This window comes from Leptodactylus fuscus, chromosome 1 (genome assembly GCF_031893055.1).
Source record: "Leptodactylus fuscus isolate aLepFus1 chromosome 1, aLepFus1.hap2, whole genome shotgun sequence".
Taxonomy (NCBI): Eukaryota; Metazoa; Chordata; class Amphibia; order Anura; family Leptodactylidae; genus Leptodactylus; species Leptodactylus fuscus.
The window spans coordinates 310958764-310976392 of record NC_134265.1 but is presented as its reverse complement, the minus strand read 5'-3'; the positions used below and the strand labels follow the sequence as shown (position 1 = coordinate 310976392).

The window sequence follows — 17629 nt, the reverse complement described above, 5'->3', positions numbered from 1 at the left end:
TCATCTCTGACTACAACGTTCTTTGGAGTTTTTTTGGTGAATTTTTGCAGCACAGTGTTGTAGGTCCCGCCCCTTTACTGTGAGTCCACGGCCATTTTTCACAAGTTCTAAAAGTATTTAAAACACTTGATAAATGTGGTGCCCAACATGTTACAGAGTTTATTTGGTGAAAATGATACCAGAATTATGGAGCATTTTACTTGATAAGTTTGCACCATTGTATGTGCTGGCTTGTACGTGAAGTCTGACTCTCATCTCTGACTGAATCAGAAGTCAGGTCTCATCTGAGCTTCTCAGCCTGCAGCTCCTATACAGCACCGCACCTCCCATGAGGCGACCGCTTTGGGCAGCGCTATGCCAGGACCCCGGGGGTGGGGGGGGCGGCATTTTTGCTTAGCGTCACCGTCTCGGCAGCCCAGCACGGGAAGCGAGCGGTGGATTGGGGAGGCCCTGTGGACGCAGCGCTGATCCAGCAGCCTCCCCTCACACTCAGGCAGAGAGCAGGTATTCTCCTTGCCTACTCTCTGCCTGCTGATGCCGCTCTGCCACGCCCCCTTCGCTCCGCTCCGCTTTCTGTCGTCCGCCTCAGGCGGCAAAAAAGGTAGGTTCACCCCTGCTCCTATATACACTGTATCCTCTATCCTGAGTGTGAGCAGGGAGGTCTGTAATCCTGGCCAATCATTAGGAGGCATTTTGTATGTGTTTCTTAGCTGACTGCTGACATTTGACTGTCAGAGATGAGAGTCAGAAATCATCTGAGTTTTTCAACCAGCTCACAAACTGCACAGTGTGAATGGGACCTGTTCACATGCCATTCACTTTGCTGTGGCAGTCAGGTTTCAAGTGTCAGTAGTCAAGAATCATGTATCAGTAGTCAGGTATCAGACAAATCAGATGTCAGGTATCAGAGCTGTAAACTAGCATTAATCTGATGTTTGACTCTGAGGATGTCCTAATATGGACACTGTACAACTTACACTGGGTTCACACCAGCGTGCGGCACTCCGTTCTCAGGTTTCCGTCTTCTGCATGCAGAAGACGGAAACCTGTCATGCCGAGTCCTGCATATCCGACTCTGTGTCCGGTTTTAAAAAAACGGTTTTGCCGAGGAGAGCATAAAACGCTCACCGGCGCTCACGGACGGACACTTTTCAAACCCATTCAAATGAATAGGTTTGAAAAATGCCGGCAGGTTTCCGTCTCCTGCCCGGTTTTGTGCAGGAAACGGAAACCTGCAGAACGGACTCCCAGGCACAGATGTGAACAAGCCCTTAGCCTTAGTTTTCCCACCTCTTTTCTAAGTATCAAAAAGCTTTGCCTACATATGTGTATATCAGAACAAATACTGATGTAGATATTGATAAATCTACCCCCAAAAATATACATTCACAACTTTTCATGAAACAATGATAAAGCTTAAGCCAGGACAACCCCTTTAAGCCGTGCAGAACCCATTTTATCAAACCAAAAACCATTCACTGTCACATAATATATTGGTTCCATACCTCCCAACAATTCTGCCTACAAAACAGGTAAAATAAGGCCATACTTCTAAGACGTGACCTTAGCCTATTAGCTGAGCCTCTTCCATGTCATATTTCCTGTCCACTTTTCTTTTCACAACCGACAATCAGAAGTTGTTGGGGGGTATGCAAATATTATATTATGTGCATATATTTCTCCATAGAGCTCCCCCAGCCTCCTCAAAGTGAGTCCTCTTCTACAGCATCTGCTTTAGATAACGCCTTGGGATGACTCGAAGTCAGATTTAGAGCATCCAACTACTCTGCCCTATACAAGATCTCACTCGAAGTCTTTAGATGACTTCTAATGGCCCATTTGTGCCTGCAGATTTGGTGAGTGAACTAATGCATTCTACCTACATTGAGTTTTGATTTAAAAAAACAACAAAAAACCTAGTTATTTTATCCAAGATTTCTTCTGTTAAAGTGTAGACGATGCAGTTGACATGGAGAGATGCATCTGTATAGACCAATAAGAATTTATTGCTAGAAGTGTCTTCACCACCACTGAACACCTTAGGTGGACTTTCTGCGAAAGTACAATGGGGGTGCCATAAGAATTTAATAGCAGTATCTAGAATGGGGCATCTCAGATTATTGACTTGAGTCTCACCAGTCAATTTGTTGTGATGCCAGGGCCTGACAGCAAAGAAACACCGCCATAGAATATCAACCAAACACCACAGTGCTGTGCAAATAATACCCGTAGCAACACCAGATACCATAGTGCAACACAAAATAACTCCCTAGTAGTGCTGTATACCAGTGACCAGCAAAAAAATACCTCCCAGAAGAGCCAAACACAGCAATGCAGCAGAAAGTATTGCTGTGTACATGCCATACAGCACAGTGCAGCACAGTATCTCATTGTAGTAATGCCAAACAAATACCATTGGGCAGCACAAAATACCTAAGCAGAAGTGCCAAACACCTCAGTACAGCATCATGGCCCCCAACCAACCCCTCTAATTCCCATCCACTTACCACCTGTAGCCCATTGGTTATATCATTCTATATAAATTAAACTTACTAAACTTCCACCAAATCCCAATTGCACACCTTTTTTATTTTCAGGAGTTTCCCCACAACAGAGAGAAGAGTGAAGCCTCTTATCTCCAGTCTAAAAATCAGGTGGTGCCTGGATCCAGTAGGTGGCGCTGCCTCCTGTGACTGTAGTATGCAGTACCACCTGCGGTATCCATGTCACACCAGGCGGGTTGGGGTTGCATATAGGAGAGGCATAGTTGTCCTCTAATTCAACACCTGAAAATGCCGAGGCTCTGGGTGTGTTAGCTGTGATGGGCTGGCAGGCAGAGCTAACACTCCGATTGTCGAAGCAGTGCCACCTATTGGATCCACGACACACCTGATTTAAACCACTCCATTCCAGTCTCAACCCATTCAGCTGAACTGCACCTGGGTAAAGGACCTGTGAACTCTTGGTGGTGATGTTATTAGAGATTCTTCATCCTTTTTTGCCATACTGCCTGGTATGCTGTGGATCCAGTATATAGAAGAAGCATAGTAGGTCTCTACTTCAACAATGCAACCCCTGAAAATGTTTGGGTATGTTATGTGTGATGAGCTGGCAGATGGACACACCAGACTACGATGCTAACACTCCTAGAGATGAGGCAGCGCCACCTACTGAATCCACAGAACACAAACCACTGATAATACAAGGCTGACATTATCCTTTTAGAGCAGGGGTCCTCAAACTTTTTAAACAGTGGGCCGGAGGCAGAGCAGGTCGCACAGACATCGGGAGCGGTGCCCTCCAATAGGTAAAGTGAAGTGCGCTCCATGGCCTGGCCCGAGCTCTCCAGGAGCTTCATTATAAATGCACGCCTGCCGGCGTTGTCAGCGGGGCCAGACAGAAGTGCTTGGCGGGCCGCATGTGGCCCTCGGGCCGCAGTTTGAGGACCCCTGTTTTAGAGTCCCTGCTTTCTGCTGAAGCTGACACTGTCAGGAACCTGCACCTCACCAGCCATGGAGGCCTGCCACACAGTTTGAGCAGCACTGGCATAGACCAATTGCAAACGGAGAGCAGCCATATCTTGCATAGGTTTTACACCATTATGTAGACTAGCTTTTTTTAATATCTCCCTTTTAAACAACATATTGACAGTACATGAACTTTATTCACCAGTTCTACACCCAAACAGAAATAAACGTTAGGCATGGTCAAGCATGCATGTGTTATCAGTGGGGAGACAGGAATAACCTGCTGTCAGATGCTTTTGTACAGAGCTGCTTTGAGTGCCCCTCCTGTAAACAATATGGGGCCAGAAGCCAGGGTCAGCTTCAGATATTTGTGGGCCCTTGGGCGACAGAGCCTCAGTGGGCCCCTTTAGGAGCAACTTATGCGCAATGCAGCAAAAAAAAAAATAAAAAAAAATTGGGTATCTTTTTTTTGTTGAGGCGGACCTACTGGTGTGGAGAGTAATACAGTCCATTCCATAAAAGTAGATAGAACCTGTTCAGACATTAGAGATGAACTAGGATGACCCTTGCAAATATTGTATAAATTTTGGGAATCCGTAAGTAAATTGGGCCCGTTACCTGCTCTGGTTATTCTACCAAGTGACGGCCTATTTAAAAAAACAAAACAAAAAAAACTGCCAAATTCAGACGCCCTGGCAGAAGCAAAAAGGTCCATCCCCTTGTATAGCAGCCCAGCACCTTCTCTGCAACTCCCATTGACTGTACATTGGACAGTGCTTTCTGCTTCTGGTCCGTATTGTTTACAGGACGGGTGTCTGAAGTGGCTCCATACAAAGGATCGGTCCAGGGTTTGGGCCCCTATCAATTATATTCCGAGGATAGGTCATAAAAAAGAAATCCCAGACAAAACAACCCCTGGAATTGATTTTAGCCACTGAATTAACATATGGTTGTTTTTTGGGGGGGTTGAAAACCCCGTCTGAGCTCCCACAATGTACTGCTGTCTAGTAAAAATTCAGCAGAAATGTTAATTTAGCATTTTATAGTAATATTCCATCTTATTCTATAAAAAGCTCAATCAATTGTATTGCTTTCATTTCCATTTTGGTTCATCGTAACTGGCTTAGATTTCCATTTTCATTCTAGAAATGCTGTAACAATTTCAATCTTGCAGGGCTGACAAAGAATCTTTTCATTAGATAGAAAGGTAAGAACATAAAGCGTCTTACATACCTAAACAATAAATCAGCTTGTCAATTTCAGCAGGCATATATAATAATCTCCGTATAGCACCGACCTATTCCTCATAGCTTTACAACTAAAAAAAACGTGAGACAGAAGGCGCGAGGGTCCTGCTCATAAAAGCTTGCAATTCAAGTGTACTTTCACACTATCATTTGAAGTCCATTGTTCTGATCTGTCAGAGCAGACTTTGCTTGCATCCGTCTTTACCTACTTCAGTGTTAAAATAAAACCAGAAGGTTGTTTTGTTAGCATGCTGTGCTGTTTTCCGGTCAAAGAAGAAAAAAAAAATGAAATTTGACGGGTGGGAAGTTTTCGATTTGTATATATTAGTCAAGGACCATTCACATGTGCAGGAATATCCCGCAGTGTCTTGTTCTACGTACAGCAGAAGTTATATAGACAACACTGTCAGCAGAATGCTTGTGGAAAGGATCCAGTAGGGAGTATAAGGACTAGTTCACAGGGAGTTCTGTGTGTACACGTTCCGTCACGGCTGCTGCAACGGGATGCCGGTGCAGTGCACTGGCATCTCGTTGCAGCATTTTGCTCCGGATTAGGCCCAAATGAATGAGCCGGAGCCTCCGCAGCAAGATGGGGCAGCTCGCTTCTTTTTTCCGCTACTAGCTAGCGGAAAAAAGAAGCGAGCGGCTCCCATTGAAGTCAATGGTTTAGGCAGGTGTGGAGAACATGTCGGAAAAGTAAGAAGGTTTTCAAAAATTCAAGTGTTAATAGTTTATTTTTAACAATTAAGTGACATCAATATTTGGTGTGACCAACCTTTGCCAAAACAATCACTTGTGCCCAGTTTTTGAAGGAAATGCACAGCAAACATTCACAAGCTGTGGATTGAGAGACTGCACATCAAATAAAGTTATGTAGAATTTGCAGCACAAAAATACTATGTGGATGATAAATTGAAAAATCTCATTCACTTTCCTAGGACTGTAAAAAGGTAGTTTTTCCAGATTAAAATTCACATCAGAAAATCTGCACCTCCTAGGATGGACCTTCATAAATGCGTATTTATAACCATAAATATTAGGGTGAGTTCACACGGAGTAAAGTGCTGCGATATGTGGCACGTAGACGCCGCGTGAGCTTTTGCGGGCCGTATACGCTCCCATTGATTTCAATGGGAGCCGGGATCGTATACGCGGCACTATTTTGCGGCTGTGATTTTGCAAAATAGCGCCACGTATACGATCCCAGCTCCCATTGAAATCAATGGGAGTGTATATGGCCCGCAAAAGCTCACACGGCGTCTACGTGCCACATCACGTGGCACTTTACTCCGTGTGAACTCACCCTTAATAGTACTGGAAAATCAGAATGGACTTGCCATTAGATGTAGTGTCTCCCTCTATTCTGGCCTTGACTCTGCTACCAGGACATGGCCCCATATTGCCTAGTACTGGATATCTAAGGGTGAGTTCACACACAGTTTTTTGGTCAGGGTTTTGAGGCCGTTTCTTCCAGCTCCCGGAAAAAAAGAAGGGAAGTGTTCATTCTTCAGGCCGAGTCACCTCGCGATTAGGCCTGAAGACACTATCTCCTCCAGACTAGGCTCATTCATTTGGCCTAATCCGGAGCAGAGTGCGAGGCTGGATGACGGTGCAGTGCAGCGACTTTCAGTCGCGGCTACCCGATTTTTAAATCGGATCCAAAAAACCCTGTGTGAACTTACCCTAAGGCTGAGTTCACATTGAGTTTTTTGGGGTTTTTTTGGTCAGGATTTTAGTAAGGAATCCGCTTCAAAATCAGCCTCCAAAAAAAGCCTCCCAATCGAGTTCTATTGGGAGGCTTTTTTTGGAGTCTGATTTTGAGGAGGATTCTTGACCAAATTCCTGACCAAAAAACTCTGTGTGAACTCCGCCTAAGAACCACCCAGATTTATGAGTCTGCAATCGTAGATCAGAGAGATCTTATAGTCTTTGGGTCTCACCTGCTTTCTGAAGCCAGTGTGAAATACTCTTTATTTCCAAGAGAGAGAATAGAAAATATAAAGTGATTTTTTTTTATTTTTTTTTATTTTTTTGGGCCAGAAATTATAATAAGATACAATAATTTTTTACTGATCTTTCAGCCATATGATCTGGGCACATACAACATGTTTGACCCCTTCCGTTGGTCTGGGAATGTCGTGACTGACAGATGTAACTTCTAAAATGGAAGGTTCTATTTTTAGACGAAAAGTGTGAAAGGGCATTGATGGGATCACAGCTGCTGAGCAGACAATGGCGCTTACTCTCCCTGAGCTCCACATGCGTGCCAGCTCAATTTCCAAGTAATAGCGTGCAAGCTTCTGATGTCATGTACAACACTCAGCCATAAAAGCTCTATGAAGGGCTGGTGCACATGGCTGAGCACTAAGGCCATAAAGGATCGATAGCAAGATTGTACAATAGTCGTGTGCATAAGGTATTTCTTATTATTTATATTTAGCTACAACATTACATGGTAATAGAACTTTATACCTGTCCTGTCAGAAGATCGTATGTTGTGTCTTCTGTGGCCAGGCTCTAGATGCATTCACATCATATATAGATCCTTTCCATTCACATATGATTAGAGATGAGCGAACAGTGTTCTATCGAACACATGTTCGATCGGATATCAGGGTGTTCGCCATGTTCGAATCGAATCGAACACCACGTGGTAAAGTGCGCCAAAATTCGATTCCCCTCCCACCTTCCCTGGCGCCTTTTTTGCACCAATAACAGCGCAGGGGAGGTGGGACAGGAACTACGACACTGGGGGCATTGAAAAAAATTGGAAAAAGTCATTGGCTGCCGAAATCAGGTGACCTCCATTTTAGACGAATAGTGGATTTCAAATCCGGGTCATATGAGAATGTGAACTTTGTGACTATGAGACAGGGATAGCTGTACAGGCAGGGATAGCTAGGGATAACCTTTATTTAGGGGGGAATGTTATTAAAAATAACTTTTTGGGGCTCTATCGGGTGTGTAATTGTGATTTTTGTGAGATAAACTTTTTCCCATAGGGATGCATTGGCCAGCGCTGATTGGCCGAATTCCGTACTCTGGCCAATCAGTGCTGGCCAATGCATTCTATTAGCTTGATGAAGCAGAGTGTGCACAAGGGTTCAAGCGCACCCTCGGCTCTGATGTAGCAGAGCCGAGGCTGCACAAGGGTTCAAGTGCACCCTCGGCTCTCCTACATCAGAGCCGAGGGTGCGCTTGAACCCTTGTGCAGCCTCGGCTCTGCTACATCAGAGCCGAGGGTGCGCTTGAACCCTTGTGCACACTCTGCTTCATCAAGCTAATAGAATGCATTGGCCAGCACTGATTGGCCAGAGTACGGAATTCGGCCAATCAGCGCTGGCCAATGCATTCTATTAGCCCGATGAAGTAGAGCTGAATGTGTGTGCTAAGCACACACATTCAGCACTGCTTCATCACGCCAATACAATGCATTAGCCAGTGCTGATTGGCCAGAGTACGGAATTCGGCCAATCAGCGCTGGCTCTGCTGGAGGAGGCGGAGTCTAAGATCGCTCCACACCAGTCTCCATTCAGGTCCGACCTTAGACTCCGCCTCCTCCAGCAGAGCCAGCGCTGATTGGCCGAATTCCGTACTCTGGCCAATCAGCACTGGCTAATGCATTGTATTGGCTTGATGAAGCAGTGCTGAATGTGTGTGCTTAGCACACACATTCAGCTCTACTTCATCGGGCTAATAGAATGCATTGGCCAATCAGCGCTGGCCAATGCATTCTATTAGCGTGAACTGAGTTTGCACAGGGGTTCTAGTGCACCCTCGGCTCTGCTACATCAGATTGCTACATCTGATGTAGCAGTGCCGAGTGTGCATCAGATGTGTAGTTGAGCAAAACTGACTCAGCACTGCTAAGTCTGCATTCGCATAGGAATGCATTGGCCAGCCTTCGGCCAATCAGCGCTGGCTCTGCCGGAGGAGGCGGAGTCTAAGGTCGGACCTGAATGGAGACTGGTGTGGAGCGATCTTAGACTCCGCCTCCTCCAGCAGAGCCAGCGCTGATTGGCCGAATTCCGTACTCTGGCCAATCAGCACTGGCTAATGCATTGTATTGGCTTGATGAAGCAGTGCTGAATGTGTGTGCTTAGCACACACATTCAGCTCTACTTCATCGGGCTAATAGAATGCATTGGCCAATCAGCGCTGGCCAATGCATTCTATTAGCGTGAACTGAGTTTGCACAGGGGTTCTAGTGCACCCTCGGCTCTGCTACATCAGATTGCTACATCTGATGTAGCAGTGCCGAGTGTGCATCAGATGTGTAGTTGAGCAAAACTGACTCAGCACTGCTAAGTCAGCATTCGCATAGGAATGCATTGGCCAGCCTTCGGCCAATCAGCGCTGGCTCTGCCGGAGGAGGCGGAGTCTAAGGTCGGACCTGAATGGAGACTGGTGTGGAGCTATCTTAGACTCCGCCTCCTCCAGCAGAGCCAGCGCTGATTGGTCGAGTTCCGTACTCTGGCCAATCAGCACTGGCCAATGCATTTCTATGGGGAAAAGTTAGCTTGCGAAAATCGCAAACTGACAGGGATTTCCATGAAATAAAGTGACTTTTATGCCCCCAGACATGCTTCCCCTGCTGTCCCAGTGTCATTCCAGGGTGTTGGTATCATTTCCTGGGGTGTCATAGTGGACTTGGTGACCCTCCAGACACGAATTTGGGTTTCCCCCTTAACGAGTTTATGTTCCCCATAGACTATAATGGGGTTCGAAACCCATTCGAACACTCGAACAGTGAGCGGCTGTTCGAATCGAATTTCGAACCTCGAACATTTTAGTGTTCGCTCATCTCTACATATGATCAGTTCTGATGTCATATTCCATTTTTCTATATAGGGCTTTGTCTTTAGAACAGTATATACATTTCATTTACAAAACACAGGGGCAGATTTATTAAGACTGGCATTGTATAAGGCATGACTGATTTATCAAGAAGCCAGTGTGCCAGAATGGAGATCTGTGCCGGTTTGGACGTGCCATAGATTACCTGTATAACTCGTGTAAAAAAAAAAAACTAGCATTAGCTATATTAAGTATGTTGGGCTGCCCTGACCACAATAGCAGAAAGTAGCGGATGGCGCATATTTGGCATAGACGTATTTGTATACTTTCATCTAAGTTATCCAAATAAGGTCTAAGGTCATGTTGTCCATATTTTGCCATACTTATGCGATACTTCTAAGGGAAAGTAGATCCATACTGTCACAATTCTTTTATTTAATTCCATATGCCAAGGCGTACAGGCTGTGAGGGTATGCTACAATATGGCTTTTGTGTGCCTCTGTATGGGTGATTTTTTTTTTTTTTTTTTTGTCTAAGGGCTCATTCACACTACGTATACTGAAGCTTATTCTGAACGTAAAACACTTTCAGAATAAGCGGCGTATAAAGCAGTTCCGTTCATTTCTATGGGAGCCGGCATACGAGCGCTCCCCATAGAAATGAATGGGCTGCTTTTTTCACTACGAGCAGTCCCATTGAAGTGAATGGGAAGTGCCCGCCTGTACGGCTCATGCCAAGCGGGAATTCCGCTTGGGGACCCTCTGAACGGAATACCGAGCACATTAAAAAGCATTTAGCAAAGAAACCACGTGGACCTTATAGACTATACTGGGGTCCATGTGTTTTCTGCGAAGTGTGTGCACGTATCAGGCGGAGAAAAAAAGTTGTGCTCTAAGTATGGGTATATGGTCTTGTTGGTTGTGAGTTCTTGCCAACACAAGGTGTTGGTTGGTTGGCAGACCAGTCATGTGTGGTTTATGCCAACAGTACTGAGCACCTCAGAGCATGCTGCAAAGTGAACAATTCAGAACAATCTGGTGTCTGGTTTTGATTTTCTGCTTCATCATTGAGTTTGCCACATATGGGACATGACAAGTGTAACAGTGCCCGGCTCAACCTATTGACTCAAGTGGGGTCATATGGGGTTCCATCATGATGCTGTCTTTTTGACAAGAAAGGGCCACTTCTTGATTTTCAACTCTTCCAATCAAATATGAGCAAATTGATAAGAGAGTCTCTGATGCAAATGTGAACTCGGCCTCACTCAATGAAACCATTTTTTCTCCAGGCATTATATCCCAAAGAGTTTGCCTTCAATATTCCCACTGCTTTATACAGTGTTATAAGATAAGATAATCCTGTAATAGTCTTACCATGGGGAAATTCAGTATGACTCTGCGTATTAAAATCAATAGATGTCCGTGTAGTCAGGTCATTTCTCCGAACCTTCCCAAGCACAGGACTGGGTAAACATAATGGGAAAGGGTGTCTACGAGCACAGTGAAAAATGATGTGTATCCCTTTATGATCACATTGAGTAGTACCAGTAGTACAGTGATGGAATACACCAGTAAATCTTAGCCGTGTGCTTCATCATTCTGTACCTGTGTGTTTCATATGTGAGATGTTTAATGTTTTCTCTCAATGACTTGTGAGTGTCTATACTGAGAGCAGGAGAAGATGGTGGTGAACAGTTGTATACATATACATTAGATATGTCGTATCCAGGTGTGGGGTCTGCAGGTTAATTTTGTTTGGAAGCCAATTTTATATACTATGTAATAAAAGTTAGTTATCTACCTTGTGTGACGTTACCTAGTTGATGAGGTTGAATAAAGACACAGGACCAGATACAGTATTGATCCAGTGGTAGACAAAAATCGCTGTTGGTGAAAGAAACAACCTCCTCTCTGGATTTAAATATGGCAGTCAACACCTTTACGCCATTACAACACCTTGTGGTAGCGCGTTCTACAGTCACACTGCTCTTACAGTAACGAATCTCTATCTGAGATTAAGTCAAAACCTTATTTCTATTAGATGCTGATAATGCCCTTTTGTCAAGATTGGCTAAGCATAGAAAGTTTTCTATACTGCCCATGAATGGCCTGTACGTTAAAGACAACCTTTCACTGCCTCCATGAACTCCACGGTACTTCAATAGGTACCACTGCTCAGATTCTGGAGCAGTTGGAATTTTTTCTATTGTTCCTGCCATTCTGGAGACATTGATGCTGTTAGTTTCAGCACAGTTATGATCTCTAGAGTCAGTTGGGCGATGTCCACCATGAGCAGACACACAGTGACCACCCACCTGACAGTAAGAGATCATGACAAAACCTAAAGTAACAGAAGCAATTGGGAACGGTATGCATTAAAGAAACAATTACAACTGCACCGGAATCAGTGGAGAGGCACCTATTAATGATGTCGTAGTTGTTAGAATCGGTGAAAGGTCCTCTGTCTGCTTTCCCGTTATGTACGCCAGGTGAAGAGTTATTGGTGTCATTACTGATAGCTTTGCACTGTCAGAAGGGCATTCCTGGCAGTCTAGCTGGGAACGCCCTTCCTGACAGTTCTGTGTGTAGCGCTATACTGTGAGGGGGCGTTCCTTACCACCCAGCCCCCCCTTCTCCTGTCGGTTCTTGTCCATAGACTAGTACTGGGGGGCATTCCTCACCACTCAGCGTCATTGCTGAGCAGTAAGGAACACCCCCTCCCAGTATAGCGCTACACACAGTACTGTTAGGAGGGGCATTCCCAGCTAGACTGTCAGGAATGCCCTTCTGACAGTGAATAGCTATCGGTAACGGCACCGATGGTTGTTCACCCGGGGCACGTAACGGGAAAGCTGACAGTGCGCTGAATTTCTAGCAGTATATGAAACAGCATGTGCTCAAGGACATGAAAGGTCCTCTTTAACTGTATTGTTACATACAGTAGATGAATAAGGCCAAGTTGTGCCACTACATATTTAGAAAACTTTGATGACCTCTACCCTAGAGTTTGTAGGAGTTCAGGTTCACAGCTTCCATTGATACCATCTTGTGTCATGTCATCATAACCTATCCACAGGGACGTAAAGATGAACAGATCCTATTTTTACTAATTTGATACCTAGAAAGTAATTTCATATATCACAATTCTTCTCTCTCTCTCCCCAGTACACGTGAAAGCCTGGCTTCCAATACATCAAGTATTGTTGAAAGTAACAGACGGCAAAACCCAGCTCTCAGTCCTGCCCACGCTGGTGCTGGTCCAGCTTTTAACTTCCGAACATCTGCTGCAGAAACCACAACAACGGATGCTGATAAACTACAGAAACCCGCTAACTGTTTGCAAGCTTCTGTAACTAGTGTTTGATAGCCGCTCAGCCTCAAATCTTGTTCTGTCTCATCCTCTACAGCAAAGTTTACTACACTGGGACCGATGTTTACATCTCTTTACAAGCAAGCCTCACATCCACAGTTTTTGTGTCTTTCTAAAACTGTGCTGCTAAATAGCCCAGGGGGCAACAACAAGAACAGAAAACCAACTTTTTTTTTTTTTTTTTTTTTTTGTATTGTTATTGTTATTATGATTTTGGTTTTATTGTTTCTTTCTTGCCATCATTCTTTTCCATAACATAGAAAAGTAGAAAGTGGAGAAATAATAGAAGTTAATATGCACATTATTCTTCATGTAAATGTAACAGAGCACATTCAAGAGTCTAAACACTGTAATTTTTTTTTAAATTTTTTTTTTTTTTTTTTTTTTTTTTTTCGGACGCTGTACGGCATGCAGCAAAGTACTTCCTTTAAAGCAGTGGTGCTCGGTAGAAAACACAACTTTGTAGATTTGCAGAACAGTTTTTATTCAGTTCTGTATTATAAAACGAGAAAGAGAGAAAAAAAAATATTTATTTTTTACCAACACACAAATGATACAAACCTAATTTTAAACGTATATACAATATATATATTCCTACTTAGTGCCCATGATGTTCAGCCAATGTGAAGAACCAAAATATTAGACCATATCACACTGCAATAACAATTGCTACATCTGTGCTTTTTCTCTTCCGGCTATCTACATACACGTCATTGTGCCGTCACATATAAGTATACAATGTATTGGATGTGTTGTTCAAGGACCTGCATGCAGTATACAGAATGACAGTTGTGTTACTCCTCTCTATAATAATCCACTAGTTAACAATACAGTAATACAGTAATATCACAAGCAAACTAACTCATCATAACCGTACAAGTAGAAAGAAACGTCTCCGCAAAGTATGACAAGGTTCTATATGGAAGCAAGCATATTGTGTTCTAGCCATGGCTGAGTGTAGAGTCTTGACCGTGAATTTCATGATCATTCATAGTCATATCCAGAAGACATAAATAAATGCATATATAGATTACCAAGATTAATGCATCTAAGCAAAGAGTATATACAGTTAACCCACCAATAATGACTGCCATCCATTCACCATCATTATAACTCCGTGTACATCTAAAGCGCCCACTCACAGCTTAGAGGTAGCATGCTGATGTATGGATGCCTTTCACCAATCCTTTGCAGAGGGTCTTCCAGCTGGGTTCATGGTGTGGGGGGTATGAAATGTAGCCTGGCTGTATTATGTTCAGCAAAGTCAGACAGGTGTAGTATATGTAAATGTTGGCAAAAAAAAACCCTCCTCCCCAATTAACTTGTATAGTTGGAGAATCTTAAAGGGGTTGTCCAGGATTAGAAACAGTGGCACTCTTGTACATGGGTTATTTATTAGACCCATTCACTTAGACTGTGATGGCAACCCATAGACAAGGCCGTTTTTGACTCCTAGACAAGCCCTTCTCAATCTCCACTGAAGGGGACGTTGGTTGGGTGATGGGACTTCCTAACAACATATTGCATGTATTATCGTATGGAAGAAAATGAATATTAAATGTGAAATCAGACAAGGCAACCTAGAACGTACTGCTCCCCCATCATCGCTCCACGCATGCCTGACAACCCTGCATTCCCATCGGGACATCAAAAGGATCTGTCATGTAGACTTCAGTTAGCATTAGTCATGGGTTTCCTATTACCCCCTTCTCTTGAATCAACCTGCCCGCTAAAGTGCTGTTCCATGGACAAAGAAGCCATCAGTGTTTATAGCCGCCTGTTCACATGGCATGAGCTAAAACAATCAATTTTCCATATCTGTAGATTTACACTCATTTCACTTATGTATACCTAGCGCTGCTGCTTTAAAATCCCATGTGAAAGGTTCCACTGTGCCAGACATAGTATTAATACCGTGGCAGCAGTGTGGAGCCATTGTAGTTCTGAGCATGAAGAGTGCCAAACGTCACCCTAACTAACAAATGGGCTTTCTATATATATGTCAACACTTTACAGTCCCATATTTTACTGTTCTAACACCTGAGTTTATATTTTTGCCATCGGATAATTGTCATTTTATTTGGCTGGTCCATATCCTGCTACAAGTATATGACCTATTTTATATCGGATAGATGACATCCATTGGGTGTTACTGACAACTGATCTGACGTCTGATAGTACTCGGAGCAGTTGTCACTTCCCTTTTATGATATATATATATATACAGTCCTATGAAAAAGTTTGGGCACCCCTATTAATCTTAATCATTTTTAGTTCTAAATATTTTGGTGTTTGCAACAGCCATTTCAGTTTGATATATCTAATAACTGATGGACACAGTAATATTTCAGGATTGAAATGAGGTTTATTGTACTAACAGAAAATGCGCAATATGCATTAAACCAAAATTTGACCGGTGCAAAAGTATGGGCACCCTTATCATTTTATTGATTTGAATTCCCCTAACTACTTTTTACTGACTTACTGAAGCACAAAATTGGTTTTGTAACCTCAGTGAGCTTTGAACTTCATAGCCAGGTGTATCCAATCATGAGAGAAGGTATTTAAGGTGGTCAATTGCAAGTTGTTCTACTATTTGAATCTCCTCTGAAGAGTGGCATCATGGGCTACTCAAAACAACTCTCAAATGATCTGAAAACAAAGATTGTTCAACATAGTTGTTCAGCGGAAGGATACAAAAAGCTGTCTCAGAGAACCTGTCAGTTTCCACTGTGAGGAACATAGTAAGGAAATGGAAGACCACAGGGACAGTTCTTGTTAAGCCCAGAAGTGGCAGGCCAAGAAAAATATCAGAAAGGCAGAGAAGAAGAATGGTGAGAACAGTCAAGGACAATCCATAGACCACCTCCAAAGAGCTGCAGCATCATCTTGCTGCAGATGGTGTCACTGTGCATCGGTCAACTATACAGCGCACTTTGCACAAATAGAAGCTGTATGGGAGAGTGATGAGAAAGAAGCCGTTTCTGCACGTACGCCACAAATAGAGTTGCCTGAGGTATGAAAAAGCACATTTGGACAAGGCAGCTTCATTTTGGAAACAAAAATTGAGTTGTTTGGTTATAAAAAAAGGCGTTATGCATGGCGTCCAAAAAGAAACAGCATTCCAAGAAAAACACATGCTACCCACTGTAAAATTTGGTGGAGGTTCCATCATGCTTTGGGGCTGTGTGGCCAATGCCGGCATCGGAAATCTTGTTAAAGTTGAGAGTCGCATGGATTCCACTCAGTATCAGCAGATTCTTGAAAATAATGTTCAAGAATCAGTGACGAAGTTGAAGTTACGCCGGGGATGGATATTTCAGCAAGACAATGATCCAAAACACCGCTCCAAATCCTCAGGCATTCATGCAGAGGAACAATTACAATGTTCTGGAATGGCCATCCCAGTCCCCAGACCTGAATATCATTGAACATCTGTGGGATGATTTGAAGCGGGCTGTCCATGCTCGGCGACCATCTTAACTGAACTTGAATTGTTTGTCCAAAATACCTTTATCCAGGATCCAGGAACTGATTAAAAGCTACAGGAAGCGACTAGAGGCTGTTATCTTTGCAAAAGGAGGATGTACTAAATATTAATGTCACTTTTCTGTTGAGGTGCCCATACTTTTGCACCGGTCAAATTTTGGTTTAATGCATATTGCGCATTTTCTGTTAGTACAATAAACCTCATTTCAATCCTGAAATATTACTGTGTCCATCAGTTATTAGATATATCAAACTGAAATGGCTGTTGCAAATACCAAAATATTTAGAACTAAAAATGATTAAGATTAATAGGGGTGCCCAAACTTTTTCATAGGACTGTATATATATATATATATATATATATATATATATATATATAACATCTTGAGTATAGAGACTGGATACATTTGTAAATGATATGTACAAGCCAATATAGACAATATAGGTAAAACTAAAAGATCACTCGGTCACTTTTAGCTCCTAATACTAAACATTTTAAAGCCAAATGATTTATTTAGGTGGAATTTTTGGTTTTTAATCACAGTCTGGTTCCCTGCATTAACGTGTTCTCCAGCTTTGGCTATCTCCACTTACATGATGGAACGTGAACTACTTGGTAATCCAGGAAACCTCCGATCTTAATACATATGTACCTGCATAGGGGATTATAGTGATGTCAGACTCCTCTTCTGGCTGGAGACTCGCACCATGGAAATGCTGCTAAATATCTAGCAGGAAAATTCTGCAGCGTGTTTCAGGTTCTGCAGCGTAATATCAGATGGTTTTTAATCTAATTTCATCCGTAATAACCATACAAATGAATAAGCCTAGTCCAGAGGGTGCTGTCGTGAGGCGGATGCCGCGGAATCTGCCTGAAGAAAGGGCAGCTTGCTTCTTTTTTCCGCAAGCGGGTACAAACCACTAGCGGAAAATAGAATGCTAGCGGTCTACATAGACCTCTATTGTCAGGGGGTGGATTTTGAGGCGGATTCCGCCTCAAAATCCACCCCCTCTTGCCCCATGTGAACTATTTCTAACACGTTGCAGTGTAGCCCTGGCCTTAATCCCAATCTGCTATGGGTTCACATTAGCTTCATTCTTGCCCCATTGCTCTTACCCGTCATAGAATTGGAGCAAGTGAGTGACCGATGTCTAAAACAATCGAGACATAAAAAAACTTCCATCTTGTTTTTTTGGTTTTTTTTTACATTATAGTCAGTGATGATGGATTCAGACAGAATGTTCTCCATTTTTATCAGT

General features: G+C 43.3%; 1 protein-coding gene across 2 annotated transcripts in view; it reads left to right on the top strand.

Moving 5' to 3' along the window:
* STOX2 (storkhead box 2) overlaps positions 1-13940 on the top strand; it is a 91537-nt gene extending 77597 nt beyond the window's left edge. For both annotated transcript variants that reach the window (XM_075259334.1, XM_075259342.1), the window contains exon 4: positions 12676-13940. In XM_075259334.1, coding sequence (XP_075115435.1) covers positions 12676-12874 — 199 coding nt within the window. In that variant the 3' untranslated portion in view covers positions 12875-13940. The remainder of the gene's footprint in view (positions 1-12675) is intronic.
* The last annotated feature ends 3689 nt before the right edge of the window (positions 13941-17629 follow it).